The sequence below is a fragment of the Blastomyces gilchristii genome (assembly GCF_000003855.2).
Source record: "Blastomyces gilchristii SLH14081 genomic scaffold supercont1.4, whole genome shotgun sequence".
NCBI classification, from domain to species: Eukaryota; Fungi; Ascomycota; class Eurotiomycetes; order Onygenales; family Ajellomycetaceae; genus Blastomyces; species Blastomyces gilchristii.
Window position 1 is genome coordinate 3,960,065 of NW_003101679.1, and position 16,411 is coordinate 3,976,475.

The following is a 16,411-nucleotide window of genomic DNA, read 5'->3' on the forward strand; positions in this document are numbered from 1 at the left end:
AAATTCAAATACCAAAAAGTTGAATTCTTCAAACACTAGTAAATTTGACCATTCGGGGTTCGCCGACTTGAGAGGGAATGCAGTTAGACTGGGTATTTTTAAGCCACACTACGCTACTCTGCATGCGGGCTAGTTGTGCCAAAGGTCTCGGCGATGACGCTTAAGGGACAGCTTAGTACCTGCATAAGCTGTGGCTTGACTGATGAAAAGCATGTTCTTAATATGAAGCTAATAACTAGTCAATGCGTCGTTGTCTTTGTAAATTTTTTTTTTTTTTCCGCAATAATTGATCAGGAAAACAGCCGGTGGGTCAATAATGAATAATGGTCCCGCCAGTCTCTTCACTCAGAGCTGTTCCCCAGTCGGGAATATTTGTACGAAGAGCCCTGGAGAGTTACATGGTGAGCGCCACACAGACAATTTAGATCGGGCAACAATATGCGCGCCGCGTTATGCACCAGCCACAACCACAGCAATACCTAGGCAATAAAATGGGCAGAAGGTGCGAGACTGGTCTCGATTTGGCGTAGGGGAGTTCCTCGGGAAAACATGCCGATGCTACAATTATTTGGCAACGAGTCATAGAAATCAAGCTAGCCAAGGGAAAAAATAAAAAACGTGGATCCGTGGATATGTGTCTTACCTACGCAGTAGGCAACCTCTAATCAGATTCTTTCTCGTTATTATTCATTCTGATAATCCGGGTCACTTGACCACGGATTCGAGTATAAACCTTATGAATTCCTCAACCTTTACTATTATTGTTATGTCATTTCCAATTTTGGTCAGATCACAGGGTAGGTAGTTGTCCATATGAAATCATAGCCCTTATTATTAACCCATGGATCTTGGGGAGAGTGTAGCGATGTACAGTACATACATACCTAGCAGAGTTTACAGTCTAGTTTTTCTCAATCTCAATGCAAGATATTTGAAACTGATCATTTATAACTACGCGGGTACTATTCTATCGTACATAGTCAGGAAAAGCAGTGCATAACAAGGTGACAAGGCCGGCGAATAATCCGCTTAATGATCGACATGATTTGATGGTGCTTATTATTATTATTATTAATTTTTCGTAAAAAAGAGTTAAGCGACTTTTTCCACATTATGCGAAATATTAACCGGGGAGGAAAGCTAATAATGATATGCACAGACCACAGACCGACCGCAGCAATTAGTCTAAAGAGCATGTCGATTAAAGTCGATTAAAGTCGATTAGGTTTTTTATTTTTTATTTTTTTATTTTTATTTATTTTTTTATTTTATTTTTCTCGATCAGCTGGTTGGTTGCGCGTGCGTAGCGTAGGGCGTTAGCGTGCACATGCACAAGCACAGCTCTGTATGGGGGGGGGTTAGCTTGTAAACTGTGAAAGCTGTAATCTGTAATCTATCTGTAATCTATCTGTAAGCAAAAAAACCTGCCTATGGGTGCGTGCCGAGGGTCAGACACATGTTACATACTCCGTACAGATAGTTGCGCAGTCGGCTCGGCCAAGAGCTGTCCGACGTCATTCCAGGAAGGTTTGGCTGCCAAGACTTTGACATTGCGGAATACCGAGAATTCGGCGAGCAAAGAGCGCTAGTACCGGAGCGGGTTTCGCGGGGGGGGTTGGGGATGAATTTCTTTACTACTACCTACCTACTACTACCTAACTTGGCGATTTGCTTGGACGATATTCCAGGCACGGATTTGGAGACGAGATGGTTCTGCTTAGCTGTCATGGTCGGTCCGGGTTCCCCAGGGAGTTTTAAGGGCGTTTAGGTGGTCGCTTAGTGGGGGTTAGGAGTTTCGCTAGGATATCTAGGACTTGACGGGCGGTGGAGATTTCCCCAGCCCTACCCGAGCGAGTGAGCGAGTGAGCGGAGTTCTCGGGTACACTTAAAGTAGTAGACTGGCTCTTTTCATAATAGGCATGAACATGACATGGCCTAGATTGACCATGGAGCGGGGAGCGGGGAGCGAGAGGTGTCATACGTCTCGGGCCCGGAGCGGCATCCTGCTTTTTGCTTCCCTTTCGATACTTCCTCTGTTTCAAGTCGGCATAGTCCGGTAGTTTGAAGCGATTTTCGATGATGTTATTATTATCGGATTATTATTTCATCAGACGAGAACTTGGATTGAGGAGCATAGGAAAATGTTAGGTCTATTTGAGCGGCGGTTACGTTCTTACCCCGGAACTCCATTGAATTGAGTGAGTGTCAAAATCCAGTTCTAAACAACTAGTTACGCACCACTAAGATTATTTACAATATCATGAGACCAATTGAATCATTGTGATTAGCCCTTGGTTAATAATTCCTGAATTCGAGTGCATTCTTTTTACTCGCAATTATTGCTGACGATATTCTGCTGTCATCGGCAAAACCTGATTGCCGAACTTTTCCAAGGTTCCTCCCTTGCTGACAACATGATTAACTAACCACACCACACACATGAGTCATCCTGGGGACAAGCGAAGTAACGGCCTGATTTTTGTTGTTCTCCTTCGCCGAACCAAGAGCCTTACTCCTCTTGTATTCGACTCGACAATATTTCCATTGCATTTTCCTTCGGTATTATTATTATTATTATTATTATTATTATTATTGATTATGATTATTATGGGGCTAGTCGAACGGACCACGCCGAAACAAACCCTTGCACAGCCGCACTGTAACTCATAAAATTTTCTCTTCAAAGGGGGGTTATTTTGTAGGGATCTCAATCCGGTTAGACTCAGATCGTCATATTTCTGCAAAAAAAAAAAAAAAAAAAAAGAAGCCGAAGGATTTTCAAAAGCAAAGAAAGGGAAAAAACAAAAAGAAAAAAAACGAACCGTGGTAACGCTGAGGCAGGGAAAATTACAAAAAATACCCCAAAAGAAAGGAATCGCGTAACACCGGGGAGTCAAAAGAGCGGAAACCGGAAACCAGGGAACAATACGCCAAGACACAACTCATAGTACAAATACAATAAGCCATCCCGCCGGAGCAAGCAAGAAGAGGACAAGACATCGATCTATTATCTATATATAACGAAACAGACTCGCTACGAACTCATAAAAAGAATAAGAGGAAAACCATTTCAGACGGTTTCACCTTGACTGTCTGATAACAACAATCTCTTTCTTCGCAATCTCCCTTTCTCATTCTATTATTGTTTTGTTTCGACTAACTCTCCTGCTGCCCTCTTCCATCCATCCAGGCCTTGAGCTCACCTTTTTTTTTTTTTTTTTTTTTTTTTTTTTTTTTTTTTTACCTTTTTTGCCACTTCTTCATGACTTGAAAAAAGCCTAATTGTTCTCTGGTCCACCCCCCCTTACAAGCTTATTTTCCTGCCCATATTTACCCTATTATTCTTACCTATTATTACGGTTTACTTTATATATCATAAGCGGGCCCTCCCCCGTCGTCGTTCTCGACATGCTCGCCCACTATTCTGTTCCGACTCCTCCACATCTCCAACCATATCCACAGTCACAATCGCCCCTCTTCCCACCACAACAACAACAGCAGCAACAGCAGCAGCTGCTCGAATCTTCACATCCAAGTTCTTCCAACTTCCACAACGACGGCGACTGCGTTGCCCAATACGAGTCAATCCGCCACCGCCTACCTACTCCTTCTTCGTCGTCCCAAGACTCGTTCGCCCTCCTGCCTGAAGACCAACAGCTGCAGCAACTAGAGCAGGCGCAACAGCTGCCATACTACTGTGCAACTCCTCTCACTCCCGCGCCCTCGCAGTCACATTCGCAGCCTCCTTCATTCTCCTCGTCGTCGCCGCCACCTGGTTCAGCTGCTGCCTCTCCCACATACTCGTCTGCCGCTTTTTCCGCCCAGAACTCTCCTTCCACAGACTTCTGCTCCTCTTTCTACAAAGACGCCGGCGTTATTTCTATGCCGGAAAGCACCTTCTCTTCTCCGGCTGGCTTGTCGCGCACTCCTCCGGTCAGAATCATACATAACTCGACTCGTCCCTTTGGGGAGTCCACCTATGATCCGGATAACCTATCGTCCATGCTTTTGCACAACAGTCTTCCTCTGGACAGCAACGCTTGGAACAACCTTGTAACCCCAGTCAAGTACGAACCTTCGCGCACTGCTCAAAGAACACGCCAACGTGCTCTCTACAATCAGTACCAGCACCATAGAGCCGCGTCCGACTCTTCGGCTCTCCCAACAACTACCGTGTCGCGATCCAACCCCCTCGTCTCGTCATACCCTCCTTCTTCCTTCGCCGGCACAGATCAGTCTCCTCGTGACTATCAACAGTCAGAGGGGGTGGATCTGGCAATGAGAAGGGCCATTTTGGAGCAACAGCAGCAGCAGCAACAGCAACAGCAACAGCAACAGCAGCAGCAGCAGCAGCAGCAGCAGCAGCAACAACATCAACAAACTGCGGAAGATGACAAATCTTTCTCCCTATCTGTACCTCCTTCAGTGTCCACATTGAGTCATAACTCCCCGGTTACTCCGCACGCTACCTTCTCCGAAGAGTTCGAAGATGGTTCTAAGCCCATGTCAAATGGTGAGGGCACATATCCTGACGTTGATAAGTGGATGGATGATTACTTACGTTTTGATGACCGTGTAGATTTCAATGACCAGAGCACTGCTCCGATGGGCGTTCCCAAGCTGACTAGAACCATCTCTGACGTCTACCAAGACGAACTATACAACCCGAACGCTCCCAATACACCAAAGCAATCCATCACATCCTCTTCTCAAAGCACGAAGATGTATTCGAATTACCACCGCAATATCATCACAGACCGGATACAGGCTGCTCACCAAGGCCATATCTCTGAGCAATCACAATCCCGCTCAGCCTCAGCAGCCCGTCACCGGTCTCCATGGAGGGATAACTCCCCATTCATCCATGAGCAAGCTGGGTTTAACGATGCGCAGATCTCGCAGTCTCAACCGTTTTCAAATCAGCTGAATCTTACTGCTCAACAGCAATCAAATATGCTGATGGGACCAGAACAGGTAGAACCAAAGACCATCTCGCCAAAGGATGCGTTGCTTGATTACAATGAGTCTCCGGACGATGCGAACATGTCATTATTCCCATCGCAGCCGGAAGCTCAGCGGTATCGTGTGCCGGCACTAGACACCTCTACCACTTTCCAGATACCACATATGGAGCAGTTCGCAAACCAATATGAGCAACACAAAAATAATATGGCTCAACAATTTGGCTACATTCAGCAGCAGATCCCTCTTCAACTATCGGGCCAGCAGCAGCAGCAGCAACAGCAGGCCCATCGGGTTCAGCCGTCTCAAGGTCAACGGGAAAACAACCTTGTCCACCACACTCCTGAATTCCCACGTCAACTGCCTTCTATGGAATCTACGTCCAGTGACACGAACACTTCTGCGAGCAATAGATCTCCTTTAGGATCAGCGCCGACTTCGAATCCTGCTAAACCCGCCAAGCGACCAGATGATACTTCGGCTGATGGGGGTACCTATAGCTGCACTTATCACGGATGTATCCTACGGTTTGAAACACCTGCCAAACTACAGAAGCACAAGCGGGAAGCTCATCGCCAGACAACCCCTGGGTCACATGCAATGGCACGCGATTCATCAGCAGGTTCTCTGGCAATGCGCAATTCTCAAGCAGGGCCCCACCGCTGCGAACGCATCAATCCCTCTACGGGAAAGCCTTGCAACTCTGTCTTCTCCCGTCCTTACGATCTTACAAGGCACGAAGATACAATCCACAACGCCCGCAAACAAAAGGTGCGGTGCCATCTATGTACAGAGGAAAAGACCTTTTCTCGCAACGATGCCCTAACGCGACACATGCGGGTTGTGCACCCGGAAGTCGACTGGCCAGGCAAGCAGAAACGCAAGGCAAGGGATTGAAGGGGGAGAATCAACAAAACAAGTTTTCTCGCCACCTTCAATCGTCCTTCCTCCATTGAGTTTCTTTGGATACACTCTATTTGCGAAAAGAAAAAGCATAAAAAAATACGGGGCAATTCCTCGCTCACTCCTTGATTCAACCTACCTTGTCCTCTAAGCTTGCCCGGTCGAATAATTACTGGTCTTGTTTCGTCCCAAGGAAAACATACATCATGCATCTTGTATCCTGCATTGTGTGTTGCGCGCCCCGTGTCTGGGAGAGCCGGGTCGCCTTACAGTTTTCTCACCCAGAGACCAAGCAGACTGACCCACGGAAGGCAGAGCATCCTGGTCGCGGAATTAAGGCACGATGACGACAGCCGCCAAGCCAAGTATGACAAACGCCAAGACATCCAACCCACTCAGGGAGCTAGTATCAAAATCTGCGCTAGTCCTAACCAAGACGTTGGCTGCCCTTTTGGGACAGAACAGCCCAATTAGATTGCAGCAATTGCAGCGATCGGCAGTATCGTTTTCCTATTCCAGGCTGCTGCTGACGAAAAACTTGGTGCCTTTTTTTAAGCGCAACTCAACAAGGAAATGTTTCCCCCAAGTCTCGGTCAGAGTGACGTCATTTTACCTCTGTTCTTGCTTGTGTTCTGTGCATAGACATTGCTTAGCAATGTGTAATAATGACACCACCATGCAGTGGGCTAACTGCTCAGCAAGGCCTGGGTTTTTTTTTTGGTTTTATTTTTACTTTGTTTTTTCTATTATTTCTTTTTTGCATTTTCATTTTTCATCACAATTCAGCCGATGGCCTTGCAAACTGTTTAGTCATAGAGTTCACTTTTTTTGGATGCTTTTATTTTCTGTGTTGACTTTACCAGAAAACACTTTTTTTTTTTTTTTTTGAAACAACCTTTCAATCTCTGAATGATTGAGGGAATTATTTGATTTTTAATATATGCATACTTTCTTTGGTGTTTTTTTCTCTCGTTGCATTGGATTGGATTGAATTGGATTGGCATTGATTGGCATTGATAGGCTCTGGTCAAAAAACGGGATTTTTCTCTTTTTTTTGCGACGAGCGTTTTGGTTTTCTGCAGCCTTTTTTCTTTTTATATTTTGTTGTTGTGTAAAGCAAAGAAAAGCAAAGCAAAGCAAAGCATGATGAAGCATGAAGTGTGATGAAAGCATGAAATGAAGCATTAAGCATACATGGTGTTTTGCATCTGATCTGATGAGAATAATTGGTTTTGTTTTTTTTAATTCTTCTTTAAATCTCTCTTCTCTTGTTGATCCATCCGTGCTTTGTTTTTTCTATAAGCATGTTTTTGAATTGATAGTTGTGATTTTAGCGTGTTGTTTGCTTTCATTCCCCCCCAACCCTTCTTCTCTATACTGTTTTTTGAATTTGTGTATGCGCTGCATGGTTTCTTTTTCTCTCATTTTCTGACCTTTGTATCTGTATTTGTATCTGTACTATTATTTCTGCTGTTTATTGTTGTGTGCATGGCGTGAATATGAGGTATGAGCGTGGCATCAATTGAAGAAGTCTTTATTTTTTAACTAATTTATTATACACGCGCGTTTTTGATGTATAGTATATATGTATGTATGCCTAGTCTCTAGGAAATAATGTTCTATGTGATGAAACTAGATCTCACCTCCCCTCTCCTTTCCCGCCCTTTATACCTCGCCACATCATCGCCCCAGCTCCTTACCGCCGACGCCAACCTCCCCGGAACCCCAGGCTCCTGCGCGATCTCCATCACCGGCATAAAATACGTGCGGATCGTAAACACCACAGCGCCGGACCTGGGCTACCTGCGCAGCGACTGCCTCTCAGACCGAAACCAATGGTGCTCAACCGCCTTATCTTTCTCCGCCGTGGCCCAGCTAACGTGCGCATCGTCCTCCTCGCCAATGCTGCGCGACCACGCGATGTCCTCGTCGACCTGGAGGAAATAATTGTTGCGCAGGACGGGGTTGGAGGGCTTGAGGCGGCGGAAGAAGTTCACCATGCCCCTTTCGAGCTTGGTTTGGAATTGCGGGACGGAGCCTGAGGTGTGGATTTCGGAGAGCGCCTGGCCGAATTTGTCGCTTAGACGTCAGAAGCCGGCGAGGAGGTAGTATTGTCCGTCTGCCTTCTCGTACATGAGCGCGATGTCGTCTTGGATTAGGCGGGAGCAGGTTACTAGGGGGTCCTGAGGGAGAGGGAGGGTGGTTGTGTCGAAGGTTTCGCCGGTTAGGAGGTTTGAGATGCCTGTGGTTGTACGTTTGAAGAGGGTTGGGTAGCGTTGAGGGAGATAGGAGACCCTGATTAAGTGGTATTTTGTGAGTGTGGGGAATTGTTGGTTTCGTGGATCAAGGGATTATCAGAGAAGTGTCGAGGAATATATGTATTTATACACGTACAGCTCGTCCAATAACTCAAGCACACCGTCAGCGGCTTCAGGGGCCGTCATGCAGCATTTGTCTCCGCGTTCGAGGATCCGTCGCGCTTTGTCGGCATGGAAGCGGAGATATTGGTTATCCAGCTCTGATGTGAAGATTATTTGGTATTCCTTTTGTCAGGGAGCGATTTCATTTACGTTATATTATATCCTGGTTCTGTGCGAAGCTGCGGTATATGAGATTAAAAACCAAGTGAGTTCATGCATACCAATCCACTCATCCCATATCATCGACCTCAGCCCCATCGTGACAAAGTAGTTGCCTTCGATGAATGAGTAGCTTTTTGTGTGTGATTTCCATGCTTTAGCCACTCCTTTTCATTATTATCGAAAGTACGACTTACGGGCCGTATCTACAAGGTCTATATGGAATAGGCTTTGTGGTGTGTACGTCCCAGTTGGGATAAGGGACTGCGTCAGGGCGTTTGAAGTCTGTGGGCTGCCATTCTTCCAGCCGAGCAGAAGCGTCAATTGACCTAAGTCCAGCCATAATAACTTAAAACATTTGATCTGGGGAAGAGGTGGTCTCAAATAGGTACCTCCTGGTCGTCTATCTGCTGTTTTGGTGTTTAGGGCTGGATTTTCTCGATTTGGTGTCACTGGTCGGGAAGACGGACGGGCAGTGAATCTTTGACAGAGGGAGGCAATTGCCCATGAGGAGATGAAAAGGAGAAGAAGTACAGGGAGGAGGTCGTTCAGTGGATATTTATCCAGGACGAACGTTAACCAATTTGTAGGTTTTTGGCTGGATCACACATCGTGGTGATATTTTGTCAGGCATTTGATATCGTTTCTCCCGAGATCAAAAAAGCCAGAGAGATTGTTGGGGTCGTATATTATATATTTCATCTGATATCAAAGCGAGCATTTCTCCCCGTAGCACACCCCCCTTAGTTTTTCATTTTATCTGTATTCTCTCACCCTTCCCACCGCTGCTCCTATACATAGCTTAACCAGTGCCTAATATCTCTCGATCACTGGTTGCTTCCGGGGGTAAAGCGTTGCGTTTTAACCGAAGACCGATTCGGGAAAGAAATGCAGTTTCTTGGCATTCATCACCGTGTCCGTATCACGGCCGGAGGCAACATCCTTTCAAGTGACATATCACGTTATGTAGAGTGTGTCGCGAAAATCACTTAGGGACTGATATCAGCTTTTCGTCGTCCAAGAAGACAGTATCGACCCCATTTGCGCTGGAGCTTTTCTGGGATGAAGGGGAGGTTCGGAATCCAAATTATTCGTCCCAGAAAACTCGTCCTTTTGGTGTCAAGGAATCGCTTGCATGAAAGTTCTTCCCATGTAGATCTGTCGAGGAGATAGTGGGGTTCTAGGGCAGAGCCACCATCGCCTGGAAAGTACGAATCGACCAGAAAATTACACTGGGAGATATCCGTCTGCTTCTGGATTAGCGGATGTGTCATAATGGTGAATAGTACCTGATGAATACTTACATATTTTCCTAGGTCTTCTAGATTCTGATCGTTCATCCCAGAGGGCACTATCCACGTCCCTGGGCGTAGATCTAGGGCCTCCGATTCGGGAGCAAATTCACCAGGAAGTAGCCCATCAAATTCACTTTTGATGAACTTGGCTCTTTTATCATCAGGCAAGAAGAATGATGATGGAAAGCGGTACCACTCCTTTCCAAGACACACATAATCTCCACGGGCTGCTATCTCTGGATTTTCCAACGGCTGGAAAATCTGCAGGGGTGCGTTGTATGCAGTAACAACTCCGAAAATTCTTAGGAGACTTATATTCGTGGCGAGGAGTACGGGAATGAGAGCGATGACGAGCTTTATCCCGGGCGAAATACGACCAATCAAATTTTTGTGATTATTCGAACCCATATAGGCGAGAACTATGTGGAACGCAATCGCTGCGTTTAAAGCTAAGAAAGGATATGCTGGATACATGAAACGCTCCTCCTTATGAGGCTGGGTGGTAAATATACTTAACCACATGTAAAGGGGGAGAATAAACGATATCGATCGCAATAGTGTTTGCTTTGTCGTATTGCGTGGTCGGAAGACCGTTTGGAAAACAAGGAGAGGAGCCGCGGAGAGCGCGAATATAAACCATATGTTGAAGTTGAGCAGTAAGTTTCGAAAATAAAAGGTCCAAGGCTCGGTTCCAAAAATACTGGGACCCTTGCCGCTCCCAGCAAACATGTTATATGATATGATATTCCACGGAACGACGACGAATTTTCGGTAAAACAAGCTATCAATAGCCATCTCGAGAGCCTAGGTTTATTAGCGTGGACATGTATGTCAGAGGCGCAAAAGCAACTTACCAAAATTATCAGACACCTCATAGTACCCTCAGTGAATCGAATCAAGGTTCGGTATAGAGATTTAGAAAAGTATCCAACGGCAATCTCTTCCAACAAAAAGGGTACCACCATAGCGCCGGCAAAAGGCCATCCAAGTATAGCTCCAATACCGAACCACATTATGCCGCGACCTGTTTTAAGGCCTCCGCGCGAGTCCATGAACGCACACATGCCAAGCATCGAGGTGTACATCGTAAAGCTCGAGGGTAGCATTGCAGTGGATGCATGGAACATCCCAGGACTAAATACCATGATCATGATAAATATGACTCCGATGCGCGGATTGAGTGTTCGTGAGATGGCAGAGTATATCCTTGTCTCGCAAGCGGTGCATATGAATGCAAGCGCCATTCTGATGAAATAAAACTGCGCGCTTTTCGATCTCGCAATAAAAGTAGATATCTTGCCTACGCCAGCATGAAGGGAGACATAGAGCCAGCTACGAATGGAGTACTCTGGCGAGTACTCCCACGTCTGGAGACCATACCCATGAACGAGGTAGTGTGTGGGCTCCCAGTAATTGAATACTTCGTCGCAGTCCTGTATGGGTGCAAGGGAGGCCGCAAGAGTATTTGAGAGAAGGCAAACGTAGAAGACCACATTTAAGGGAATAAAGAACTGATTCGGGACTGGCCTTTACCGCCGTATGATTAGTTATGGTATGCGAAACGGAAACGAAGTTACATACTTGGGATTTCTCTCTGATGCTACTTTGACAGAACCATGAGAACCAGCCTGGTTTTGTTTGGGAGGCATTTTTACCGAATGGGCATTGGAGAGCATGCCCAGGTTGTACTTTGGGCGGAAGGGAAAACTGCAATTCCTCCCGCGCACCCCGTGTTTGTCGCAGTCTGAAAGCGGGACGAATCAAAATATCGCAGAGGTTTGACATCCGCGGCGAACTTTAAAACCTTGAGGAGTAGTTAAGTTAGCTCCTACGGTTGCCCAGATTAGCTAGATGTGCAAATATTAATTTTAAGTCGAAAAAATATTCGGCGTTCACTTCGGGACAGAAACGAAAAATGGACGATGCTGAAATATCTCGCAACGAAATATTACCACGATTTCTATCCGTGACTTTTTTACAAGCTCAGGGATGGTGGAAATGCCGTCAACGGATCAGCTAATGTCTGGAGATATTAAAGACCCTCCTGCGAAACGTCCCTGTCTTGATATGGCGTCGAACGGACCGGAGCTTGGAGGAGAGCCAGCAGCGGATGAAGGAAGCGATTTCTACAACACGCCTCTAAACGCTGGCACCCCGGTTTACACTGCGCAGACCTGTCGCGCCGAAGACAATACCAGCGTCGTTCCACCTACACCACCGAAACCTGCGCCCGCAATACCTGGACTGAGCTTTCTGTATAAGAACGAATCAGCTACTGAGTCGCAGGCAGCTGGAAGCGCCGTTCAACAAATAAGCTCCCTGGATAAACCTAGTGAGCCGGATACACCGCAGGAATTGGATAACCGAGTGCCAAATTCTGAAGATGTAGAAATGGGATCCCCAACCCCAGTCGTTCAGCAACGCGAGGAAGAACAGCAGGGCCAGAACCATACAGTTACGGAGGAATCTAAGAATGATGCCCCTACTGTCTCGGAGGCTAACCATGACCCTGTACCACCGACACAGAATGGAGCTTCTGGAGAGTCTCCGGGACGCGCGAATCACACCGGAGGCGCTGAAATTGGCCCCGACAACTCTGAAAACCCGGAGTGGGAAATGGACTCCTCACCATATGAGTCGTCTTCCTCAGATTCTTCCTCTGACGACAGCGATGATGATGATGATGATGATAGCAGCGGCGATTATGACTTATTAGACCCTGAAGAACAAGCCCGGATATTAATGGCTGCGGAGGGCGGTTCCGACGACGAGGGAGATGGAAAGAATAAAGGGGGACATGTTAGGACAGCAAACGAAAAGCCCGAAGAGATAGTACCGAAGCCCGACATTACCGTCACACCTGATATGAAGGTAGAAGTACTGGGTAATGTGGAGACGATCGTTGAAAACGTTGTCTTAATCAAGGCAAATATATCCGGGGAATATCAAGTGCTGGAGAGCGGTTCCGTCCTCTGCCTTGCCGATCTAAGTGTCATTGGCATGGTATCGGAAACCCTTGGAAGAGTGGAACAGCCGCTATACACGGTACGGTTCCCGAACGAGGAATCGATAAAAGAAGCCAAATTAGAGAAAGGCACGCCCGTTTTCTATGTTGTGGACCACTCTACCTTCGTGTTCACACAACCCTTGAAGGGGCTCAAGGGTAGTGATGCATCTAATTTCCACGACGAAGAGGTTGGAGAGGAAGAAATCGAGTTCTCTGACGACGAAGCGGAGGCTGAATACAAGCGTCAGCTCAAACAGAAGCGTCAACAAAAGAAGGATGGGCGGCGTGATGCTCATGGACCTGGGAAATCGAGGAGAGATCGACCGGGCCCTTCTGGGCTTGGGAACTATCAGGTAAACTACGACGATATTAGTACAGAAGATGGTTACACCCCGTTGTCTCGACCGAAAAATTTCCATGAAATGATCGGTAATAGAGAAGCGCCCATAGAAGAATCTCAGCCACGCAACCAGTTTGCAGAAAGACATTCTAGAGGAGGAAGGGGCAGGGGTAGAGGCAGAGGCAGTGATCGGGGAGGGCGAGGACGCGGGAGAGGTGGCAGCTACCAGAAGCAGGGAGATGATCGCCAACCCCCTCAGCAGCAGCAACATCAACCTGAGCAGCCGCAAAGAGGGCAACAAGAAACGCCACAGTATGCCCACCCCCCACAATCTTCCGAATTCCGACCTCCGCAGACGTTCTACCAAGCCCAGAACCCTTACCAACAACAGCCCTCGCCTTACAACCCGCCCTCATATCCCCCTTATCAATCCCCACAACAAAATCAGCCTGCTCAGATGTACAACACCAACCAGGCTTTCTTCCCCTCCGGTTTCCCCCCAGCCCAGCAGCAGTTTCCTTTTCAACTTCTCCATCAACCTCAATCTGTGTCTCCCTACCCACCACCCGGCTCCCATATCAACCCAGCCTTCTTCCGCAATCTCCAGCAGCAGCAGCATTCTTCACAATCTCAACCACCCGAACAAGCCCAGCAGAGCCTACAAGGCGCACACTCAGCCGAAGCGTCTGCAACACAGTCATCGGTTGATACCTTCGCTGCCGCCCAGGCCCAGCTGGATCTGCTAAGGAGGCTAAGTCGGGGCGGTTCCTGAACCGTAAGCGTTATCGGAATTCAAACGCACACGTTTCTTTCCCACTGTGCTTGCAACGGCCTTGTTTCATTTGTCTAAAATCATGGCAACTCACGTTCAATTATCAAAAATTGTTCTCTCTGTACGATACTGTTGCTCTACTTGTATACTTGTATGACTTTTATGCTCTTACTCTTTCATTATTGAAATTAGAGATATGACTCATAAGAGAGAAAGAGCCAAAGACACTGGAAGGTTGTTGTTTTTTTTTCTGAGCCATGGTTGTGCTTGTCCTTTATTTCAATTTTTATGGAGTTCTCTACTACGGAGTGCATTTTACTCTATGGGATTTGTCGGTATTCAAAACTTGGGATTAAGGAAAGGAAGCGAAAAGTCATTTTTGTTCTTGCTACTCATAGTTAAGTCTAGTTCCCAGATAGCATTTTCATTGATCTTGTTTACGGCCTATGTATGTACAATGTGGCTTAAATTTTCAAAATATTGCATTTGGGAAATTTCTCAAATAGTGTGGATATTTAGAATGGGCCTCGAATGCGCATATCTAGACCTAGGCCTCAAAAGTGCTAGATATCAGAGAATATAATGATACAAAACTGCTCAACGACATAATACGCTGAAATACAACATCGAAGAAAATATCATATAGCACTTACGTTGCCTCAGTCTTCAAGCTCTTCGCCAAAGTCCAAAAGTTCTCCAGCTTAGCCCGCGACAACGCATCCTTTGCGGCAGCATCCGTCTCGCACACCCGCGCACCCAGCCACTTTCTAAACGCTCTAGTCTTTCCCTCTCCTTCCCAAACTAATGTGCATGTGTTTTGGCTCAAATCCTTCAGCTCTCCCGTCTTCTCATCCTCGGCAGTAAGCCATGATGCGAGCGCTTCGCGATCGTTGTTTGGATGAGTATTTTCCGTCCAGTCAATGCGATTGAGCATGAGCTTCCGGTACGCGGAGATGGAATGATGGCCACCCTCGACGATCACGAGGTTGAACTTCGGATGCATAATGCACATTCCAGACAGGTTGTGCTGTTCTGCGTTTTTGCTGATTTTGAAACGATGCCGGCCGTTTGAGAGGTTGTCTATTTTGTATACAGACATGTATATGCCCTTGGCCGCATCCTGTTCTTGTTGAATGGTGAGCTTCTCAAGCCGTTGCTCCTTGGTCAGCTTGCGGGATTCATTCGTTGCCACATGTTTGTTAAATCGTTCGGCAATTTCCCGGTTGACGCGAGCTTCAACAGCGGTCGGATCCTTGACGGCTTCTTCACCTAAAACGCGCATGAGGTTGGATTTCTTGACTTTTGGAGGTGGGACAGGCTCGAGCCCTAGTCTAATCTTCGCCTGTTGCTCTTTAAGATCGGCCATCCGCCGTTGACGTCGGATTTTGGCTTGCTCTTTTGGTGTAAGGAACATTGGTTTTGGTGCCGGAATGTTTTTATCTTGTGGAGGGTCAAGGAGAACTGGATGTTGAATATAAATAGAGATTACAGTATCTGCAGTGTCAATTTTGAGACTTTGAGGGTCATCAATGGCAGAATAGTCCGAACCGTTGACTAAACCCTCATCCCACCACTCGATTGCAGGTGGAGCCGGTACGATGAACGCTTTTTCAACATCCAAATCTTCATCCACGCCTGCTTGGCGGGCACGCTCCGCGATCTTCTTCTTCATAGCCTCTAGCTGAGCTAGTCGGCGAAGTGCCGCTGCCTGCTGGATATATTTCCCTTTCTGATTAAAGACTAACTGACGTGATTGACGAGGCCGCGCTAGCGCTGTTTTTGCGCCAAGGTTGGGATCAAAGTATGGATTGCTCTTCGTTTCTTCGATGGAGGGACCGGATAGATCTAGCTGCATTTTGGATTTACCGGGCTTAATGGAAGGAACTGGCGACTCTGTTCGTCGATTCGCCATTGTAGTAGCAAATTTAGGTTGCATCGTTTGTTTGCCTTTCGGAGATTTTGAATCTTGAGTAGAATCGCCTAGCAAGGCTGGATGCAAGCCGACGTCTAATCCTCCCCTTGCTCTAAATAAGCCATCATCGACAACCGGAGGCATGAACGTAGACGGCATAGGTGCCCGTTGCTGGATTGTAGTGTTTACTTTTCCTGTGGCTGCGGCAACTCTCGCCTTAATTTGTTCAAGTCTCGAGAGTGCCGGGCTAGCTGCGGTGGTTGAAGCTGGGGTTTGGGTACCTGACCCCAAAGTTGGCGTAGCAGTGCCTCCTCTCGCTGCTTCAATTCTCGCTCGAGCAGCCTCAGCCTTTGCACGCGCCTCAGCTACCATCCTTTCGATTTCCTCCTTGCTGATCCCCCCCTTGTTGCTGCTACTCGCTGGCATAGGGGATCCATTATTGGAGCGGGATCGCTTCTGTAGCTTGCTCTCGTCATCTTCCGGATGGGGTCTCTTCAGCATATTGCTAGCGTCCGCCATGGCTAGAATGTTGGGTGAATACACTCACCCGAAGGGTATTATCGACGCGTCGGAAAATAGTAAACACTTGTTGAGTTTGTAGCTATGTGGGAGTTTGTCGAGATGCTTGTTTAGGTTGAAGG

General features: G+C 47.0%; 4 protein-coding genes across 4 annotated transcripts; 2 read left to right on the forward strand and 2 right to left on the reverse strand.

Annotated features, from left to right (window-relative positions):
* Window positions 1–3,204: 3,204 nt before the first annotated feature.
* On the forward strand, window positions 3,205–9,539 carry BDBG_03008 (C2H2 transcription factor). Its single transcript, XM_031721055.1, has 2 exons — window positions 3,205–4,513; window positions 4,580–9,539. Exons 1-2 carry the CDS (start codon window positions 3,409–3,411, stop codon window positions 5,857–5,859), a joined length of 2,385 nt encoding a protein of 794 aa, XP_031577467.1. The 5' UTR covers window positions 3,205–3,408; the 3' UTR covers window positions 5,860–9,539.
* On the reverse strand, window positions 7,299–11,720 carry BDBG_03010 (alpha-1,2-mannosyltransferase). The gene is made up of 6 exons (XM_031721056.1): window positions 11,692–11,720; window positions 11,321–11,534; window positions 10,594–11,266; window positions 9,749–10,543; window positions 8,260–9,691; window positions 7,299–8,160 (listed from the first exon to the last, which is right to left on the reverse strand). The coding sequence occupies exons 2-5, from the start codon at window positions 11,413–11,415 to the stop codon at window positions 9,434–9,436; spliced, it is 1,821 nt and encodes a 606-aa protein (XP_031577468.1). The 5' UTR covers window positions 11,416–11,534; window positions 11,692–11,720; the 3' UTR covers window positions 7,299–8,160; window positions 8,260–9,433.
* On the forward strand, window positions 11,484–15,447 carry BDBG_03011 (snoRNP assembly factor Naf1). The gene has a single exon (XM_031721057.1). The coding sequence runs from the start codon at window positions 11,729–11,731 to the stop codon at window positions 13,856–13,858; it is 2,130 nt and encodes a 709-aa protein (XP_031577469.1). The 5' UTR covers window positions 11,484–11,728; the 3' UTR covers window positions 13,859–15,447.
* Window positions 14,128–16,392, reverse strand: BDBG_03012 (U4/U6 small nuclear ribonucleoprotein). Its single transcript, XM_002626789.2, has one exon. It carries the CDS (start codon window positions 16,287–16,289, stop codon window positions 14,508–14,510), a length of 1,782 nt encoding a protein of 593 aa, XP_002626835.1. The 5' UTR covers window positions 16,290–16,392; the 3' UTR covers window positions 14,128–14,507.
* Between the last annotated feature and the right edge of the window lie 19 nt (window positions 16,393–16,411).